The sequence below is a fragment of the Mesoplodon mirus genome, assembly GCF_964341445.2.
Source record: "Mesoplodon mirus genome assembly, chromosome: X".
In the NCBI taxonomy this organism is placed as follows: domain Eukaryota; kingdom Metazoa; phylum Chordata; class Mammalia; order Artiodactyla; family Ziphiidae; genus Mesoplodon; species Mesoplodon mirus.
The window spans coordinates 139813364-139834044 of record NC_138981.1 but is presented as its reverse complement, the minus strand read 5'-3'; the positions used below and the strand labels follow the sequence as shown (position 1 = coordinate 139834044).

At 36.6% G+C, this 20681-nt stretch overlaps 1 protein-coding gene across 1 annotated transcript in view; it reads left to right on the top strand.

Moving 5' to 3' along the window:
* F8 (coagulation factor VIII) overlaps positions 1 to 20681 on the top strand; it is a 112572-nt gene that overhangs the window by 33450 nt on the left and 58441 nt on the right. Inside the window, exons 10-13 of the mRNA XM_082610237.1 lie at positions 7881 to 7974; positions 11159 to 11373; positions 12951 to 13101; positions 19512 to 19721. Coding sequence (XP_082466363.1) covers positions 7881 to 7974; positions 11159 to 11373; positions 12951 to 13101; positions 19512 to 19721 — 670 coding nt within the window. The remainder of the gene's footprint in view (positions 1 to 7880; positions 7975 to 11158; positions 11374 to 12950; positions 13102 to 19511; positions 19722 to 20681) is intronic.

The following is a 20681-nucleotide window of genomic DNA, read 5'->3' as shown; positions in this document are numbered from 1 at the left end:
GGTTTCTTTTTAAAATGTTAAGAGATTTAGAAACACTAGGCATATTTTGGAGGGAAAGCAGATGAAAGAAGCATCTTCCTTCTGCGTGAAAACCTAAATATAAAGGTATGGCTTATACTAGGTGGGCGTTCCCACCTATAAGGGTCAAATTCAGAATAAAATTGAAGAGTGTTTGAAAATCAACTCAATCAATGCCAAGTATGGAGGATGCAAAAACAAACTGGACAATGTCTTTTTTCATAAGAAGTTTACAATTTAGTAAGGAAAAAAGAGAACAGGACTTGTGGAGAGAACATATTTCAAGAAGAGTGAATACAATATGTAGTCTGGTTTGGCAAGAAAATAATGCTGCTGTAGAAGGGCATGGTGAGTGATAAGCTCAATGGATGCAGTTAAAGGTGTTGTGAAAGGCCCTACACACTCAGCTGGTTTTGAACACAATTGAACAGATGAAGAACCTTTGTAAGTGTGAATTTGTGGTGCTGGAGCAATTGACTCTCCACATAGGAAAAAAATTAAAGTATTACCTGCCATTATACACAAAAATAATCTCTAGGTGAATAAAGATGTAAATGTAAAAGGCAAAATATACTTTGATAAGAAAATATAGGAGTGTGGACTTCCCTCGTGGTGCAGTGGTTAAGAATCCACCTGCCAATGCAGAGGACACGGGTTCGAGCCTGGTCCAGGAAGATCCCACATGCCATGGAGCAACTAAGCCCGTGCACCACAACTACTGAGCCTACACGCGGCAACTACTGAAGCCCGCGTGCCTAGAGCCTGTGCTCCGCAACAAGAGAAGCCACCACAATGAGAAGCCCGCGCACCGCAACGAAGAGTAGCCCCCACTCGCTGCAACTAGAGAAAGCCCAGGCACAGCAATGAAGACCCAACGCAGCCCAAAATAAATTAATTAATAACTTTAAAAAAATAAGAAATAACAGATAAGTTATGCCAAGGTCCAGAGAATTATGTCATCTACCTGAACCAAAATCTGTCCACACATCTTAAAAAAAAAACATGAGGTGTACAAGTAGTACAAATAAAGTTACACATGATTCATACAATACTAGGAAATGGAGGGTACCACAAACATCAAATTACCAGAAAATTGGTAAATAGCAAACTCCAGCAAGAGCAACCTTCCTCCACTGCTGCAAGACTCTAGACTGATACTGGAGTTAGAAGAAAAGGCTTCTATTTTATTTTTGTATTGCAATATAGTTGATATACAATATTATGTTAGTTTTAGCTGAGTTACATAGTTATTTGATATTTGCATACATTATGAAATGTTCACCACAGTAAGTCTAGTAACCATCTGTCTCCATACAAATTTATTGCAATATTATTACTTAGGCTGTATATGACATCTCCATGGCATATTTCTTATTTAAGTGGAGGTTTGTACCTCTTAACCCCCTTCACCTATTTTGCCCTTCCACCACCCTCCCCTCTGACAACCATTGGCTTGTTTTCTGTATCTGTGAGTCTGTTTTCATTTTGTTTGTTTTGTATTTTAGATTCAACATTTAAGTGAGATCATACAGTAAAAAAAAAAAAAGCATGTCCACTCTTGTTACTTTTATTACTGAACTGGAAGCCAATGCAATAAGGCAAAAAAAACAAAGGAATTAGAGGCATTTGGATTGGAAAGAAAGAAAGAATACTGTCTTTATTTGCTGATGATATGATCTTTTATGCAGAAAATCCTAAGGCATCTACTAAAAAGCTATTAGAACTAATAAACAAGTACAACAAGTTTGCAAGATTCAAGATCAATACTAAAAAATAAGTTGTATTTCTATACACTTCAATGAAAAATCTGCAAATGAAATTAAGAAAACAGTTTCATTCATGATAACATTAAAAAAAGAATGAAATAACTTGGGAAAAATGTAACAAAAAGGTGCAACACTTGTACAGTGAAAACAACTAATAGTTACTGAGATAATTTTTTAAATATCTAAATAAATGGAAAAACATATGATATTTATGGATTGGAAGAGTCACTTACTGTTAAGACTCTTCCAAATTTGTCTATAGATACAAATTGAATCCCTATCAAAATCCCAACTGCCTTTTTTGCAGAAATTGACAAGCTCATCCTAAAATACAGATGGAATTGCATAGGACCCTTAATAAACAAATGAATCTTGGGGGAAAAAAACCCAACAAAGTTTGAGGACTCACACATCACTTTCAAAACTTACCACAAACTACAGTAATCATGACAGTGTGGTACTGGCATAAGGATAGATACATAGATCAATGGAAAACAATTGAGAGTCCAGAAATAAACCTACATATCTATGAACACTTGACTTATTTTTTTAATTGAAGTATAGTTGATTTACAGTATTGTGTTAGTTTCAAGTGTACAGCATGGTGATTCTGTATTTTTGCAGATTATACTCCATTATAGGTTATTATAAATATTGGGTATAATTCCCTGTGCTATACAGTATATCCTTGTTGCTTATCTATTTTATGTGTAGTAGTTTGTATCTGTTAATCCCATACTCCTAATTTGACACCCCCCTTCCCCCTTTGGTAACTATAGGTTCGTTTTCTATGTCTGTATGTCTGTTTCTGTTTTGTAAATAAGTTCATTTGTATCATTTTTTTAGATTCCACATGTAAGTGATATCATATGAAATTAGTCTCTCTTTGACTGACTTTACTTAGTATGATAATTTCTAGGTCCATCCATGTTGCTGCAAATGGCATTATTTTGTTCTTTTTTATGACAGAGTAGTATTCCATTGTATATATATACCATGTCTTCTTTATCCATTCATCTGTAGATGGACATTTAGGTTGCTTCCATGTCTTGGCTACTGTAAATAGTGCTATTATGAACATAGGGGTGCATGTATCTTTTAGAATTAGAGTTTTCATCTTTTCTGGATATATGCCTAGGAGTGGGATTGCTGGGTCATATGGTAGCTCTATTTTTAGTTTTTCCAAAGGAACCTCCATACTGTTTTCCACAGTGACTGCAACAATTTATATTCCCACCAGCACTGTAGGAGGTGAACACTTGACTTTTCACAAATGTCCTAAGACCATCAATGGGGAAAGAATAGTATTTTTAATAAATAGTACTGGGACAACTGGATACCCACATGAAAAAGAAAGAAGTTTGACCCCTTCCTTATACCATAAACAAATTGAAGGTGGACCAAAGATATAAATGTTAGAGCTAAAACTAAAACCCTTAGAAGAATATACAGGAGTAAATCTTTGTGACCTTGGATTATACGATGGTTTCTTAGATATGACATCAAAAGCAACAAGCAACAAAAGATAAAATAGATTGGACTTCATCACAATTAAAAACTTTTGTGCCTCAAAAGATACCAATCAGAAAGTGAAAAGACAACCCATGGAATAGGAGAAAATAATTGCAAATCATATATCTGATAAGGGAATAGTATCCAGAATTTATAAAGGACTCTTACAACTAAATAATAAAAAGGCAAATAGGGACCTCCCTGGTGGCCCAGTGGGTAAGACTCCATGCTCCCAATGCAGGGGGCCTGGGTTCAAACCCTGGTCGGGGAAGTAGATCCCGCATGCATGCCACAACTAAGAAGTCTGCATGCCACAACTAAAGATTCCGCATGCCGCAATGAATATCCCGCGTGCCGCAGCTAAGACCTGGCACAGCCAAAACAAACAAACAAATAAATAAATGTTTAAAACACAAATTAAAAAATTAAAAAGGCAAATAATCCAACTGAAAAATAAACAAAGGATTTGTATAGACATTTCTCCAGGGATGATACATAAAGGAGTGACCAATAAGCACATGAAACGATGCTGAACATTATTAGCTATTGGGGAAATGCAAACCAAAATCGCAATGAGATACCATTTCACACCCACTAAAATAGCTATAATCAACAAGGCAGATAATAACAAGCGTTGGTGAGGATGCAGAGAAATTGGAAGCTTCATAAACTACTGATGGGAATGTAAAAATTTGCAGCCACTTTGGAAAACAGTTTGTCCGTTCCTCAGAATGTTAAAAATGGAGTTACCATGTGATCCAGCAATTTCTTCTAGGCATATACTCAAGAGAAAGGAAAACTAGGTCCACACAAAGACTTGTATGTGAATGTTCATAGCAGCACTATTCATAATAGCCCCAAATTGGAAGCCATTCAAATGTTCACCAATTGGTGAATGAATAAACAAAATGTAGTGTACCCATATAATTGGAACACTAGTCAGCAATTAAAAGAAATGAACTACTCATACATGATACAACATGGATAAAACTCAAAACATTATGATAAGTTAAAGAAGCCAAGCAAAAAAGACATATTACGTGATTTAATTTATGTGAAATATCTATAAAAAAAGGCCAATTTATAGAGCAGGAAGCATATTAGCAGCTCAGGACTCCAACTGTGTGTGTTCCACTAAACCAGTCAGAAAGTGCCTCACCTTTAATGACCCAGCATCAGAAGTCACACAGCATTTCATGGCATAATCTGAGTAAAAGCAGTCAAAGCCCACCCAGAATCAAGGAGAGGGAAACTTTGGCCTACCTCTTGTTGGGAGGAGTGTCAAAGAATTTGGGAACCATGTTTTAAAACTGCCACATAAATTGACAGCTTACTTCTCAAAAGCAACAAAGGAAGCCAGAAGACAATGAAATCATGTCTTTAATGTGTTGAAAGAAAATCACTATCAACCTAGCAAGAATTACCATTTTATTGGCAATTTATACCAATATCCAAGGAATATATAATTTTATATTAAAATTTTAAATGTAGAGTATAAGAAAAAAGTAAAGACCCACCAGTTCTTTATTAGGCAAGCATAACCTTAGTTGTAAACCTGATCAGGACAGTATGAGAAAGGAAAATTAAAATTACAGACCAATTGCATTATAAACATGGATTCAAAAAATCCTAAACAAAAATTAATAAACCCAATGGAGCAATATATTAAAAAAATAATACATTATGACCTGGTTGATTTATCAGAGGAGTACTAGATGAATTTAACATTAGAAAATCAAATATGGTAATCCACCATATTAACACATAAAAGGGTAAAATATAATTTGAAAATCTCAACAGTTTCATACAAATATTTATCAAAATTCAACATCCATCCATAATAAAAAGTCATAGGAAATTGGGATCACAAGGGACATCCTTATCCTGATAAAGATCTGAAGAAAATCTATAGGCACCAATCATACTTGGTGGTGAAACTCAGAAATCCTTCTGTTTAAGATCAGATCAGGACAAGAAACAGTTAACAAGTATCACCACCTCTATTTAATATTTTACTAGAAATCCTAGCCAGTATTCTTAGGAGAAAAAAAAGTTTTAATATTGGAAATGAATAAACAAAACTGTTATTATTTGAAGATTAAGTAAATGAATGACAGTGGAAGCTATATTTGTCATTGTTGAAGAGGGTAATTATAAATAAACAAAAAGGAAGGGCTAGAATAAATCATGTGATACTGGATTAGAGTTGGAGACATTACTATGAGTTCATATTTGCCAAATATAGATACAGATGGATGCATACAGAAATAATTACATATGTGTGTGTATGTTTAGGTTAGTATATTTCCTAGCGCTGTCCACTGAGAGGATCTAGAAGCAATGACATCCCAGTAGCAATGAGCACACCCAGATCTTCGTTTCTAATACCATTCTCTGATGAAAGGAACCAAGGCCATTTGGAGAATGGATGATTCTAGGGCTGGGCCAGGGGAAACATAAGATGAGCCTGGAGAATCTTGTGGTTCCAGAAAGTAAGAAAGTGCTCAAAAAAATAAAAGGATGGGACAATGTTAAAGAAATACAAGAGCTTCTAACAGCCAAGGTGGAAGAATATGAGCAATAAAATAAAGTATAAAAGAAATATCCATGAGTATATACTGATATAAATAAATGATTGAATAAATAAATAAATGGAAGAGTAGAGGCAAATCTCACATACAGAAGAATTCCAAATCAATTTTATAGGTCTATAATCCATTTTGGGTTCATTTTTGTGAAAGGTGTAAGGTCTGCATCTAGATTCTTCTCCCTCATCTTCCTCCTCCTCCTTCCTCTCCCACTCCCTCTCCCTGTCCTTCTCCTTCTCCTTCTCTTTCTTCTTCTTCTCCTTCCTCTTCTTCTTTCTCCATGTGGATGTCTAGTTGTCCCAGCACCATTTGTTGAAAAGAGTATCTTTGCTCCATTTTATTGCCTTTGCTTCTTCATCAAATATCAGTTGTCTATATTTGTGTGGGTCTAATTCTGAGTTCTCTATTCTCTTCCAAAAGGAACTTTTTAAAATGGAACTTTATTAGGTACTAGTACAAAAGAGGAGATGTTGGCATTAGATAGGAGCTGACTTTAATAGGAGAGAATATGGCCATATATGCATATAGGTTGGTAGATTTGATGGTGGGAAAATGAGGAATTTCTTTTCTGAATGCTTCTCCCCTCTCAGTGAAAAAATAAGCGCCTGATAGTGAGGATCAGGAAGCAAATATTAGCTGAATAAGTGGGAAGGTGAATTTCTAGGAAAAAAATAATAGGATAGCTAGGTAGCTTGAGCGTCTGTTTGAGATTTTTGGTCAACAATTTAAAGAAGCAGAGCTGTGTGATTTTTCTCCTACATCATTCTGCTGCTTAGGTGCAGGCAAGGAATAGGCTGTTAGTGGGTTTTACCAAATGAGTGGGTTTAAGACAAGACTGCAAGTAGAGGGCTTCCCTGGTGGCGCAGTGGTTAAGAATCCACCTGCCAATGCAGGGGACACAGGTTCAAGCCCTGGTCCAAGCCCTGGTCCAGGAAGATCCCACATGCCGTGAAGAAACTACGCCCGTGAGCCACAACTACTGAGCCCGGCTGCCACAACTACTGAAGCCTGCATACCTAGAGCCCGTGCTCCGCAACAAGAGAAGCCACCACAATGAGAAGCCCGTGCACCACGACAAAGAGTAGCCCCCACTCGCCGCACCTAGAGAAAGCCCGCGCGCAGCAATGAAGACCCAATGCAGCCAAAAATAAATAAATTAAATAAATAAAAATTTTTTTTAAAGACTGCAAGTAGAAGTTGGGTTTTTTTGTTTGTTTTGTTTTGTTTTTGCGGTACACGAGCCTCTCACCGTTGTGGCCTCTCCCGTTGCGGAGCACAGGCTCCGACGCGCAGGCTCAGCGGCCATGGCTCACGGGCCCAGCCGCTTCGCGGCATGTGGGATCTTCCCAGACCAGGGCACGAACCCGTGTCCTCTGCATCGGCAGGCGGACTCTCAACCACTGCACCACCAGGGAAGCCCAGAAGTTGGTTTTTTATACTCATATCATAGAACCTCAGACATAGAACCCAGTTGATATGTTCAGGGTTCTTAATGCTGCTTCCATGTTATCACTCTTCTATCTTACCTCTCTTTTAAAGCTCGTGCAATCAGACAATTCCAACTGCCACCCTTGCTTAATGCTGTAATCAGCTGTCCTCCTGGTCATGCCTGCTTATCCAGTGAAGATTTTATCACTTGAACCACTGTTTTCCCTTCCACTATTGGGGAATTCAGGGCCCAAATGGTGGGAAAGGCTGAGGGGAAGCAGTGTCCTCAGCAGACATCCAAATTTCAATTACTAATGTCAGAAGGTGCAAGGAATTCTTCCTGAAATGATTAAAATAATTTTAAATAAATGGAAAGGAACCTTTAGTGAGAAACCTAAGTAGCTGTCTGAGCAATTTTATGAAAAGAACAAACATTTTGAGCTTTATCTAGGCTCAAAGCCCTATACTGTAGATACAAGGCAGCTTTTGTTTTCTGGAGGTAGGCCACACTTTTCTTGTTGATCCTAATTGTCTTGTACCTGATCTTATATCTCATTTATACTTTCAGATTATATTTAAGAATAAAGCAAGCCGAGCATATAACATCTACCCTCATGGAATCACTGATGTCAGTCCTTTGCACTCAGGGAGACTTCCAAAAGGTAAGTGTTACCTCAATTTTATAGGTCTTCCTTACCTGTAGATACAGATGAGGGCACAGCCTCAATAACAACTAAAATCATGCACATTTATCACCCCACCATCCTTATTCTCTTAAGTTTTATTTTATTTGAAAATATGTCTTTATTTTGCCTTCGCTTTTGAAGGATAATTTTGCTGGACATAGAATTCTGGGTTGAGAGGGTTTCTTTTTCCTTTTAGCACATTCAAAATATTGTTTTACTATCTTCTTGCCTATATAATAGCTAAATTCTATTCATTCATTCTTCCCCTGTATGTCATTTTTCTCTGGCTGTGATTTTCTTCATATTTATCCTACTTGGGGTTCACTGATCTTCCTGTGAGTCACAATATTTGTATTTTTGTTTTTAATAGCCAGACCTTTGTCCCCAGATGAAGTAATAAGTTGCACTTCTACTAGTCATGTATGAAAATATAATTTCCCACATCCTTGATAGCTAGAAGATAATAGTCTTTTAAAATCCTGCTAATCTGGTGGGTGAAAAGTGGTATTTCATTGTTGCTTTAATTTTACTTGGGGATGAATATTTATTTTATCAAAATAATACATGCTTAAAATATTGAAAGGCTGTAAGTTCCACTCCCTAGAGGCATCCATTTTTAAGCATTTCTGTTTTAGATTTTTGGTAGTTATCTCTATAGCTCTAAAAAATCATTTATATGCTATTCCTTTGTTTTTCAGCTTTAGACATTATATATTTATTTTGTGTTAAATGAGGATTTAGCATTGTGCTTCTTCCCATTCCAGTTGTTTTAGACTTTTATCAGTGCTTTTAGTTCCTCAACTGGCTATCATTAGAATTTTAAAAAACATGCTAAATACCTACGTTTTATATACATTAAGGTACTAACAACAGTTTCCCATTTCTTCTCCTCTATTCTTCCATTTCCCCACTGCTGCCAGCTATACCTTTACTTTTATAAAACTAAAGTTGATAACATTTACATTTTGCACTGTAATTTCAAATAACTCCTTGCTTTTTCTATATATTTATTCTAAACTTTGAAAGTCAAAAAACCAGCATTTATATTATTTCAGTATGTTTCTTATTATAAGTATATGAGTTTACTGCAGAACTAGGTGATATGCTATGATTATTCTTTTGTCTACAGTTCCAATGATTTTACTGTTAAGGTCAAATGGATTATCCTTCTTTATTCTCTACCAGTAGTTCAAAATCATGGTAAATTTTAGTTTGCTTTATATTAGGACCATGCTGATCTTGGAATTTTTGTGTTTGTATTCCTGAAAAAAGACTTTTTTTTCTTTTTCTTTTTTTTTTTTTTTTTGCCATACGTGGGCCTCTCACTGTTGTGGCCTCTCCCGTTGCGGAGCACAGGCTCTGGACGCGCAGGCTCAGCGGCCATGGCTCACGGGCCCAGCCGCTTCGCGGCATGTGGGATCCTCCCGGACCAGGGCTCGAACCTGTGTCCCCCGCATTGGCAGGTGGACTCCTAACCACTGCGCCACCAGGGAAGCCCCGACTTTCTTTTCTTTTATCAGGAGAAGAAATGTATGCCTTTTCACCATATCCCTTAGGTCTTCCAGCTTCTTAACCATGCTGTTTATTGGTATCTGATCCTTTTTTCTTCTAAAGATGTTCTGGTAGTTCACCAGCTTACTATTCTAATTTGGATTATATGCTTTCTAGGCCTGCTACAAAGCTGCCATCTTTGGATTTTTTTTTTTTTTTGGACTTGTAGGCTAGTGCCATTACTGCTCCTATCTTGTACATTTCTGGTTTTTGATTTCTTTTGTTTTTCTGGAAGTATACCTTCAATATACTTCTGAATACATTTAGTATATAGGGGGAAAACTTTATGAGTCCTTCAGTATTATATGATGTATAGATAGGCTGGTTATAAATAATTTTCAATCCACTGTTTTCTAATACTCATTGTTGCTGGTGAAAATTCTAATGCTAAATTGATTTGCAATTCCTTTATGGGAGAAGGGCAATGTAACAGAATTCTGGGGAGATATTGAATGTGTACCCTGAAATTTGGAGGCATATGCAAATACAATTCCTGGTAATTTGCTTTTTATGTGGAAAACTCTGAAGGCTTTACTGCTCATAACTAGCAGATAAGAAGAGAGGGTAAGAGTGGAACAGTCTGCCCTTCTACTGTTTGACCTGGCTAGGATGCATGAGTTTTCTCTGTAAAAGTAGATACTATTGCAAATAGCTGGCTTGCTCTCTTTTGAAGATACCCTGCCTAAGAAGGCAACCTGACAGGGTGAGGGATGCCAGAAATAATAGGCTCTTGCATATATCACTAGACATAAGAAGAGCTGGGGAGGGAGGAGGGCTGCAGAAGGATAACTGAAGTAAGCATCTCTCATGTATACGGTGCTGAGGTCCGGATGGTTACTCCAAGGAAGCCATACATGTACCCTAAGAAAAGACCAGCATCTCAGCACCTGCCACACAGAAAGCATTGGTGACCAAATAGTGTTGTCAGAGAGAGAGCACTCACACAGCTGGACCTGTTAAGCAAAAATCTATTTGCCCTTTCCTCTAATACCCATCTACCCTCACTCCCTATTATGTTAACCCTGACCTATGGTTAGGGAGTGAATATAGACTGGATCTTTAGGTATTAAACATACGCAAAAGTGAGTTTTAATTACTAAAATCAGACAGTTGTTGTCCTGAGGACCCTTTAGCCCAAGGGCAGATTTTAATTCTTGCTTCCATTCCTCACAGAGGCCAGATACCACAAGTCTTGATACCACATGTGAGTTAAAACTTCAGTGTGCAGTCTTTCAGCATCTATTCAGGACACTCTGGCTTTGTTGTGGTTTTTTTTTTTTTTTGGCACTTGGGTTTTTTTTCTTCTTTATATATTTTCAGTTATGTATTTAAAATGTTTAAAAATATTATTATCTATTATTTCTATTAGTGGGTAGACCTGCTAATTTCAACTCAAACTAACATGCTAGCAGAAATCTCCTGAACCTATTTTTATTGTAAAAAGTTGTGTGAATCTTAAACTTATAAGAGGTGCAAATTTAGTTTTCACTTGTTGAGAAACTTTATATGTACATATAAATTTGTAGAGCCACTGTAATGATGACATGATTGCCAATATGTGCCTTGTTATACTTCTAATCTAGCTATATTGGGGTTTGGGTGTGGGTAGGTGTGAAACATTTGAAAGATATGCCAATTCTGCCAGGAGAGATATTCAAATATAAATGGACAGTGACTGTAGAAGATGGGCCAACTAAATCAGATCCTCGGTGCCTGACCCGATATTACTCAAGCTTCGTTAATCTAGAGAGAGATCTAGCTTCAGGACTCATTGGCCCTCTCCTCATCTGCTACAAAGAATCTGTAGATCAAAGAGGAAACCAGGTGAGTTCATCTCTTTCCAAGTGCTGGGTCTGAATCTAAAATGGAATGATGATGCACATGAACTTCCAGATAGTATTTCCTATATTCTCTCAGTGTACATCCACCTATAGCCTGCAGAAAATATAGTAGTCTGCAATATTGAGCAAAAAAAGAAATGAACTGGGTTTCTCACTGCTTTTATTGGATTTGACTTTGGTGTAATAAACTTGCCTGCTGGATGGATAAGAGAGCCTGGGCCCTACATTATTTCTATAATTCTATAGAATTTCTATAATTCTATCATTCTCAGTCTAAAATTCCTCTCTCTGTAAGTGATCTTGCCCATTTTTACATGATCAATTACCACCTATTTTCAGATGACCCACAAATGTATATGATAGCTTAGACGTCTCCCCTGGACGTCTCACTGTGGGAGATTCAAAGACACCTCAAAATGAACACATGTGCAGCATCTAGCATAGTGTGTGGTATTTTAGTAGGAGTTCAGTAAATATTTGGTGAGCAAAATTCAAGGCAATATGTAAAATATTTCAGAATTTGGACCACTTCTGCCATTTTAGAAAAAATTGAGTTAAATACTCTGAATTTAAAAAGCTTGATTCTTCACAAAAACTCCTTGCTTGGCTGCAAAATAACTCATTGCCATATTGCTGAGGCTTGACTACATGTCCATTTGGTTATTTATGGTATATAGGATTCCTACTAGTCTGAAAACATTTTATGAACTTTAATGCAGGTAAAACACGTGGCACACAAACCCAGAGAGGCATCAGTTGGGCCAAGTATCTTTCCTAATTTTTCCTAATTATAGTTTTCCATCAGTTTTTGGAAGAGGACTGAGATATACCTATATTCTCCAATCTCCTCCCCTCAGCATTTTCATTTCTGTAGTAATAGTTTATACAAAATGAAATTTATACATATTAGTGAAGTTTATACATTAATTCTTAGCGGATTCAATTAGCAAGTGACTAACTCATAACTTCGGTTCATATACAAACAGCTCCTCCCCCCCAAAAAACTTTCAACTTTGTAAACATAAAACTTAAAAGTGTTAGTGTTAGTAAACATTTTATGGTTCATCTTAGCTTTGTTATTTTACTTCTATTTTGTATTTTTAATTTTTCATAGATTGGTAGTCTTGTGGAAGGGCATTTGCTAGATGAAAGTTTAGCGAAGGCATTCACCTTACTTGATTTGACTAAATTGTTTAAGAAAGACATTGAATAATCACTTGGGTCTTTGAAGAGTGAAACTTCTCTAATCTGAACATGGAGAGAATGAGGCTACAGACTCTACCAAAACAATCAGCCAGCATATAGCCTTGGGTCCAGAAGAAACTAAGTGTAATGGGTCCAGTCACCCTCTTGCCCTGAGGACACATTTGCTCTAAATGTATACTCACTGCTCCCAGGCCCTGGGACATGCCATAATAGTGACCCTAGGGGGAAATGGCATTGAACCAGAGGATTGTAGATACATCATATGCATGCCATCACTTCCATCATAGACTGCTAATTTCTACTTGACAATACTAGTAGCATTTCTTTCTTCCTTTCATTCCATGTAATTAATAGATGATGTCAGACAAGAGAAATGTCATCCTGTTTTCTGTATTTGACGAGAATCAAAGTTGGTACCTCACAGAGAATATTCAGCGCTTCCTCCCCAATGCAGATGGAGTGCAGCCTCAGGATCCAGAGTTCCAAGTCTCCAACATCATGCACAGTAAGTAAAGCAGCACTTGAGTCCAGTGGGTAATGGATAAAGGGAAACTGAAGACACCAAATTGATGTGCAGTTAATTCATATGCCATATAAGAGTCATATTTCCTTAAACATTATTACATATGAACATATTCAATTTTATATAAATGCATAAATATGATCATATAATGCATATATTTTCTTTTAGAAGGCATCAAATATTCAATGAAGTTTATTTTTAAAGGATAAATCAGACACACAGGTTTCATTTACCCAAACATACATAAGCCATCCTTAATATGAAATGTGCTCAATCAGTAAATTACACATGAAATACAAAGGGAATGCAATTTTACATATGTAAAAAAATTGCCAGCTATAACAAATTAACAGTCAAATTAATCATGACATTGTACATTTAAAAAAACCCAACATCTTTTTTTGCAGCTTTATTGAGGTATAATTGACAAATAAAAATTGTATATATTTAAAGTGTACAACATGATCTTTTTGATATTTATTTGGCTTCCCCTTCCCTCTTATCTTCTCTCCTCCTTCCATATTATACCTTTCCACTAATCATTTTGTGTCCAGTAGCCCATGTTAAAACATATTTTTCTATGATTATATAATAATATATAAACACATATACGTTGTATTAGTCTGCTAGGCTTGCCATAACAAAGTCCCAGAGACTGGGTGGCTTCAACAGTAGACATTTATTTCCTCATAATTCTAGAGGCCAGAAGTCCGAGATCAAGGTGTCAACAGGATTGGTTTCTTCTGAGGTCCCTCTCCTTAGCTTATAGGTGGTCTTTCCTCTGTGTGTGCACATGTCTGTGTACAAATTTCCTCTTATAAGGACACGAATCATATAGGGTTAGGGCCCACCCTAATGACCTCATTTTAAACAATTACCTGTCTAAAGACCCTATCTCTGAATGCAGTCACATTCTGAGGTACTAGGGGTTAGAACCTTCAACATATGAATTTGGGTGGGAGCACATATGTGTATGTGTTTGTATACACACTCAAGTCAGAATGGTCAAAAATTTGATAAAAAATTTCAATCTCACTACAGAGAAATGCAAAATAGAATACCATTGCGATAACAATTAATACCTTTCAGACTGGCAAAATTATAATATAATTATTACTAGTGGGCTTGTGAGTAAAAGAGTATTAGCATACAATGCTAGTGGATAACTAGCACAGTCTTTTTGAAACCAATCTGATTGAAACCGTTAAAATTTAAAATATATGCCTTTTGCAGTTCTGGTTCTGTTTAAGATGGAATCACACTGTCTATCCTACTGAATGATAGTTAAGGATTGTTCCATACAGAATGCATGGAGCAGCTATCTGAGAACCCTGAAAAGTAGTTGGCAGCAGGTAAATTGGGGAAGGAAACTAGAAAGATTTAAAAGCATGCAGATTGGAAGTAAAGAAATAAAACTGAATATGACATGATTATCTACATAGAAAATCTCAAGATCACCACAAAAAAGCTCCTAGAACTAATAAGTGAGTTTAGTCTGATTGCAGAATACAAAGTTGACATACCAAAGTCAGTCATATCTCTATGTAGCAGTAGCCAACTATTGGAAACTTAAATTACAAAAATAATACCATTTATAATAGCTCAAAAAATGAAATACTTAGGCCTAAATCTAACAAAACATGCAGGATCTGTACACTAAAAATTGCAAAATACTGATGAAAGGAATTTTAAAAGACCTAAATAAGCGGAGAGACATGCAACATTCATGGATTGGAAGACTCAATAGAGTGAAGATGTCAGCTATTCCCAAATTGATCTATAGATTTAATGCAATTCCTATTAAAATCCCAGGAGGATTTTTTTTGTTAGTAGGGAAAAGTATATTATAAAATTTATATGGAAAGCCAAAGGCATTAGAATAGCCAAAACAATTTTGAAAAAGAAAAATTGAGTTGGAGGACTCATATTACCTGATTTTAAGACTTAATATAAAGCTACAGTAACCAAGGTAGCATTGTATTGACAAAGATGAATGACATAGAATTTATAGTGCAGAAATAGACCCACACATGTATGACTAATTGATTTTTGATGAAGGTGGAAATGCAATTCAATGGAGAAAGAATAGTCTTTTCAACAGATAGTGTTGGAACAATTAGTCACCCGTATACAAAAAGATGAACCTCAACCTAAATCTCACACTTAAAGATTAACTTAAAATGGATCATAGATCTAAATGTATAATGTAAGGGCTTCCCTGGTGGAGCAGTGGTTAAGAATCCGCCTGCCAATTGCAGGGGACACGGGTTCGAGCCCTGGTCCGGGAAGATCCCACATGCTGTGAAGCAACTAAGCCCGTGCGCCACAGCTACTGAGTCTGTGCCCTAGAGCCCGTGAGCCACAACTACTGAGCCCATGTGCCACAACTACTGAAGCCCATGCACCTAGAGCCCGTGCTCCACAACAAGAGAAGCCACCACAATGAGAAGCCCACGCACCGCAACAAAGAGTAGCCCCAACTCGCCACAACTAGAGAAAGCCCGTGCGCAGCAACAAAGACCCAATGCAGCCAAAAATAAATAAATAAATAAATTTATATTAAAAAATATAAATGTATAATGTACAACGACAAAAAGTTTCAAAGAAAACAGAAGGAAATCTTCATGACCTGGAGTTAGGCAAAGGGTTCTGATAAATGACACCAAAATCAAAATTAATAGAAGGAAAAACTTGATAAATTGGATTTCATCAAATGAAAAACTTTTGCTCTACACAGGATATTGTTAAAGAGAATGAAAAGACAAGCCACAGATAGGTAGAAAATATTTGCAAATCACATATCCATATGTAAAGTCTCAGACTCAGCAGTAAGAAAACAAACAGATCCCTAAAAATGTGCAAAAGATTTGACCAGACACATTACCAGAGAAGATATATGGAAGGCACATAAGCATATGAAAAAATACATCATTGGCCATTAAGGAAATGCATATTAAAACCATAGTGAGATACCGCTACATGTCTATTTTAACAGCTAAAATAAAACGGACAATATTAAATGTGCTGGCAAGAGTGCAGAGCAGCAGGAATCCTCATGCATTGCTGGTGGGCATGTACAATGGTTTAGTCACTCTGGAAGACAGTTTGGCAAAGGCAAATCAAAACCACAATGAAATATCACCTCACACCTGTTAGAATGCCTATTATCAAAATCACAAAAGATAACAAGTGTTGCAAGGATGTGCAGAATGGGAACCCTTGTATATTGTTGGTGGCAATGTAAGTTGGCACAGCCATTATGGAAAACAGTATGGAGGTTCCTAAAAAAATTAAACATAGAACTACCATATCATCCAGCAATCCCACTCCTGGGTATAGGTTCACACAAAAACCTGTCCATGAATGTATACAGCAGCTCTATCCATAATTGCTAAAAGTTGGAAATAATCAGAGAACCTGGAGCCAGCTCCAAACCCCTGAGCCTTGAGCCAGGGACTCTCTGCCAAGCAGCCCCAGGAAGGAAAGCCATATGAATAGAGGAGAAACCCCCCAAGGATGACTCTGCCAATCAGGAGGAGCCAATGGCCAGAGCAAATCTGTGCGGAGACCCTGGGAGAATCTGTGCTAAAGACGAGATCCCATTAGACCATCTCTCTCTCTCTCTCTCTCTCTCTCTCTCTCTCTCTTTTGGCTGCGCCGTCTGGCATGCAGGATCTTAGTTCCCCTGTACAGGGATTGAACCTGTGCCCACTGCAGTGGAAGCACGGAGTCTTAACCACTGGACCACCAGGGAAGTCCTAGACCATCTCCCTCTTAAATGGGGAGTTTATCCTATCTACATGGGATTTATTTATACTAATACGTGTTTCCTTTTTTTCTAAATTTTTAGTATTTTCTCCTTTATTTTTTGATCAATTAAGTGTTTTTAAATTCCTATTTTTCTTTACTAGTTTGGGAGTTATGCACACGTCTTTTCACATTGCGGGGGGAATACCTTTGAAATTTTACCCTTTATACACAGACTGTTGTTGTTTGTTTTGTTTTGTTTCCAGCATTATTAATATAAAATTGTCATATAAAATTATATAAGTTTAAGGTGTATAACACCATAGTGTTAGCTAACACCTCCACCAGATCACATAATTACCATTTCTTTTTTGTGGTGAGAGCATTTCATATCTACTCTCTTAGCAAGTTTCAAGTATATAATACAGTATTATTAACAAAATCACCATGCTGATCCCCAGAACTTATTCCTCTTACATAGCTGGAAGTTTGTACCCTTTGACCAGCATCTATCCATTTCCCACACACACACACCCCAGCCCCTCGTAACCACAATTCTACTCTCTGTTTCTGTGAGTTCATATTTTTTAGATTTCACATATAAGTGGAATCATACAGTATTTCTCTTTCTCTGACTTATTTCACTGAGGATCACATTTCCCTGATGATTAGTGATGTTGAGCATCTTTTCGTGTACCAGTTGACCATTTGTATGTCTTCTTTGGGAAAATGTCTATTCAGTTCCCCTGCCCATTTTTAAAATCAAATTGTTTTTGTTTTGTTATTAAGTTGTATGAGTTCTTTATATATTTTGGACATTAATCCCTTATCAGATATATGCTTTGCAAATATTTTCTCCCATTCCATAGGTGGTTGCCTTTTCATTCTGTTGATCGTTTCTTTTGCTGTGCAGAAGATTTTTAGTTTGATGTAGTCCCATTTATTAATTTTTACTTTTGTTGCTTGTGCTTTAGGTGTCATATCCAAAAAATCATTGCAAATACAAGTTTCCCTGTTTTCTAGGAGTTTTACAATTTCAGGTCTTATGCTTGTCTTTAATCCATTTCAAGTTAATTTTTGTGTATCATGTAATGTAAAGGTCCAAATTCATTCTTCAGCATGTGGCTATTCAGTTTTCCCAGCACCATTTATTGAAGAGACTATCCTTTCCCCATTGGGTATTCTTGGCTCTCTTGTCATTTATCAGTTGGTCATATATGTGAGAGTTTACTTCTGGGCTCTCGATTCTTTTCCATGGATTTATGTGTCTATTTTTATGTGAGTGCCATACTATCTTAATCACTATATCTTTGTAGTGTAGTTTGAAATCAGGAAGTGTGAGGTCTCCAGCTTTGTTATTCTTTCTCAGGATTGCTTTGGCTATTCAGGGTCTTTTGTGGTTCCATATGAATAGTCATATTTTCCATCAGCGTTTACCAAATAGTTCATTCTTTCTGCTACTGTTTTGAGATGCTCCCTTTGTCATATATTAAATTTCCATTTATATCTGTGTCTGTTTCTGGACTCTATATTCTGATTGACATAATCATCTATACCTGCATTAAGACCATGCTTTTAATTACGATAGCTTTAAAATATCTTTTAACACTTTGTAGGGCAAGAAACTTTGATTCTCAATTAGTTGCACTAAGCTAGTGTCTGAGCATTGCTTAGTGGATTTGTGGGCCTCCACCTTGCAGAGTAAACAAATGTTTATTGAATGGATGGACAGATAGATGTATGGAAGAGGCTTTCAGAAACAATTCTGTTTATATATTGAAATCTGTGTTACTTTTACTTACTTTTTATTTAGAAATAATTTCAAACTTTCAGAAATGCTGCAAGAATAGTAAAGTCCTATATACCCTTTATCCAGATTCACTCATTTTTAAGATTTTGCTATTTTTGCTTTATCATTCTTTCTTCTATATATACTTTTTTATTACTTATTTTCAACTTGAGAATAGGTTGTAGATATCATGCCCCTTTATCTCTTAATACTTCATTGTGTATTTCCTATGAATAAAGATATTTGCTTATATAATCAAAGTGGAGTTATGAAATCCAGAAAATTTAACATTGATAGAATACATTATCTAACACATTTATACAATAAACTTACCTAATTGGTAGCCAATATTCCAGTTGTATCAATCAGTGCTGTCTTTTGTAGCATTTCCTCTCTCCGTTTCAGGGTCTAGTCATGGATCTAGTTGCCCTGCTTCTTTGAAATCTGTTTCCTTGAATTTGGAACACTAGCAGATACTAATTTTGATCACCAGATCAAGAGTTTTTTTTCTGTTTTTTTCCTCTGTGTAGTTATTATTTTTCTCCTTGCAACTAATAAGCAGTGTATAGGGAGATACTTTGAGACCATGCAAATATCCTGCTCCTCATCAAACTGCCGCCCACCATATAGCATCTAAATCCATCATTACTATGATGGTCTATGACTCTCCTCACTTTGAGATTGGAACCTAGCTGATCAAGTATTAACAATTTACTTTTTTGAAAGGTATAATGTTACCTCTTCTTGGGAATAAGGTAACGGGCATAACATATAATCATTTCTAATCAGATCATGACAATCCAAAATAATACATGCAGATACTGCTAAAATCTTTTATTCTCCATTCTTTTTACAGGCATCAATGGCTATGTTTTTGATAGCTTGCAGCTGTCGGTTTGTTTGCATGAGGTGGCATACTGGTACATTCTAAGTATTGGAGCACAGACTGACTTCCTGTCTGTCTTCTTCTCTGGATATACCTTCAAACACAAAATGGTCTATGAAGACACACTTACCCTATTCCCCTTCTCAGGAGAAACTGTCTTCATGTCAATGGAAAACCCAGGTTAGTTATTTATATTATTCTTTTACTAACAGTGGTGTTTGCTTCACTAGCCATTCACATGTTCTTTAGCCCACTAGCTTACATTTGGGTAGATACTAAATGGTTCAAGTGATTTTGGTAATTACAAGGCATTTTAAATTCAACACCACATCAAGTATTTAAGTTAAAAGTCTTTGTTCTAAAAAGTGCTTTTACTTGCCATCGGCCAAAATTGTAAGTGTGTTTACTAAACTGTAGTGGTGAATATACATTTCTACATGCAGTTAACACGCAGGGACTAAACATGTTTCTATGTGCCTTGTGAACATTGGTATTGCTGGGAATTACATCATAATCTCCTTTTGCACACATAACATCAAACCACTGTGAAGCCTTCTGGACGAATGTGGCTGTCAGCCTCTCGTCCTCTCTCTCCCTCCATAACTACTGCAAGGCTTTTGAGAGCACCAGCCCAGTGATCAGGAGGAACACAGACCTGGCCTAAATCTAACACAGATTGTTGCAGCTTAGTAACAAGTGCTCCTTGTCCCTCCCACCCCCATCATCTGCAGAGGGAAGTACATAAAACTACCTACAGATTGTAGTTATTCTCTTACACTTATGGCTTTTCTGGAGATAAATTCTCATGGGGAAATTTCTTGGGAATAAAAACCAATCTCATCATATAAAAATATAGATTCACCTTCATACCCAGAAACTTATCTTACTTCAAGAAATGCAGTTTTGTAAGACGTGAGTGAAGAACCTGACAAAACTCCAATAACACCTCTGAAAGTATCTTGTTTATTCATGTTCATGTCTTTGTTATCTGTTTTCCAGCTAAGTTGTAAGGTTTCTAAGGACAGGGACCTTGTTATCTTGCTCATCACTGAATCCCAAATGTTTACAGTGCCTGGCCTATAGTAGACGCTTAATAAACATTTTTTCGATGAATGAATGAATTAAATACCTGCAAAAATA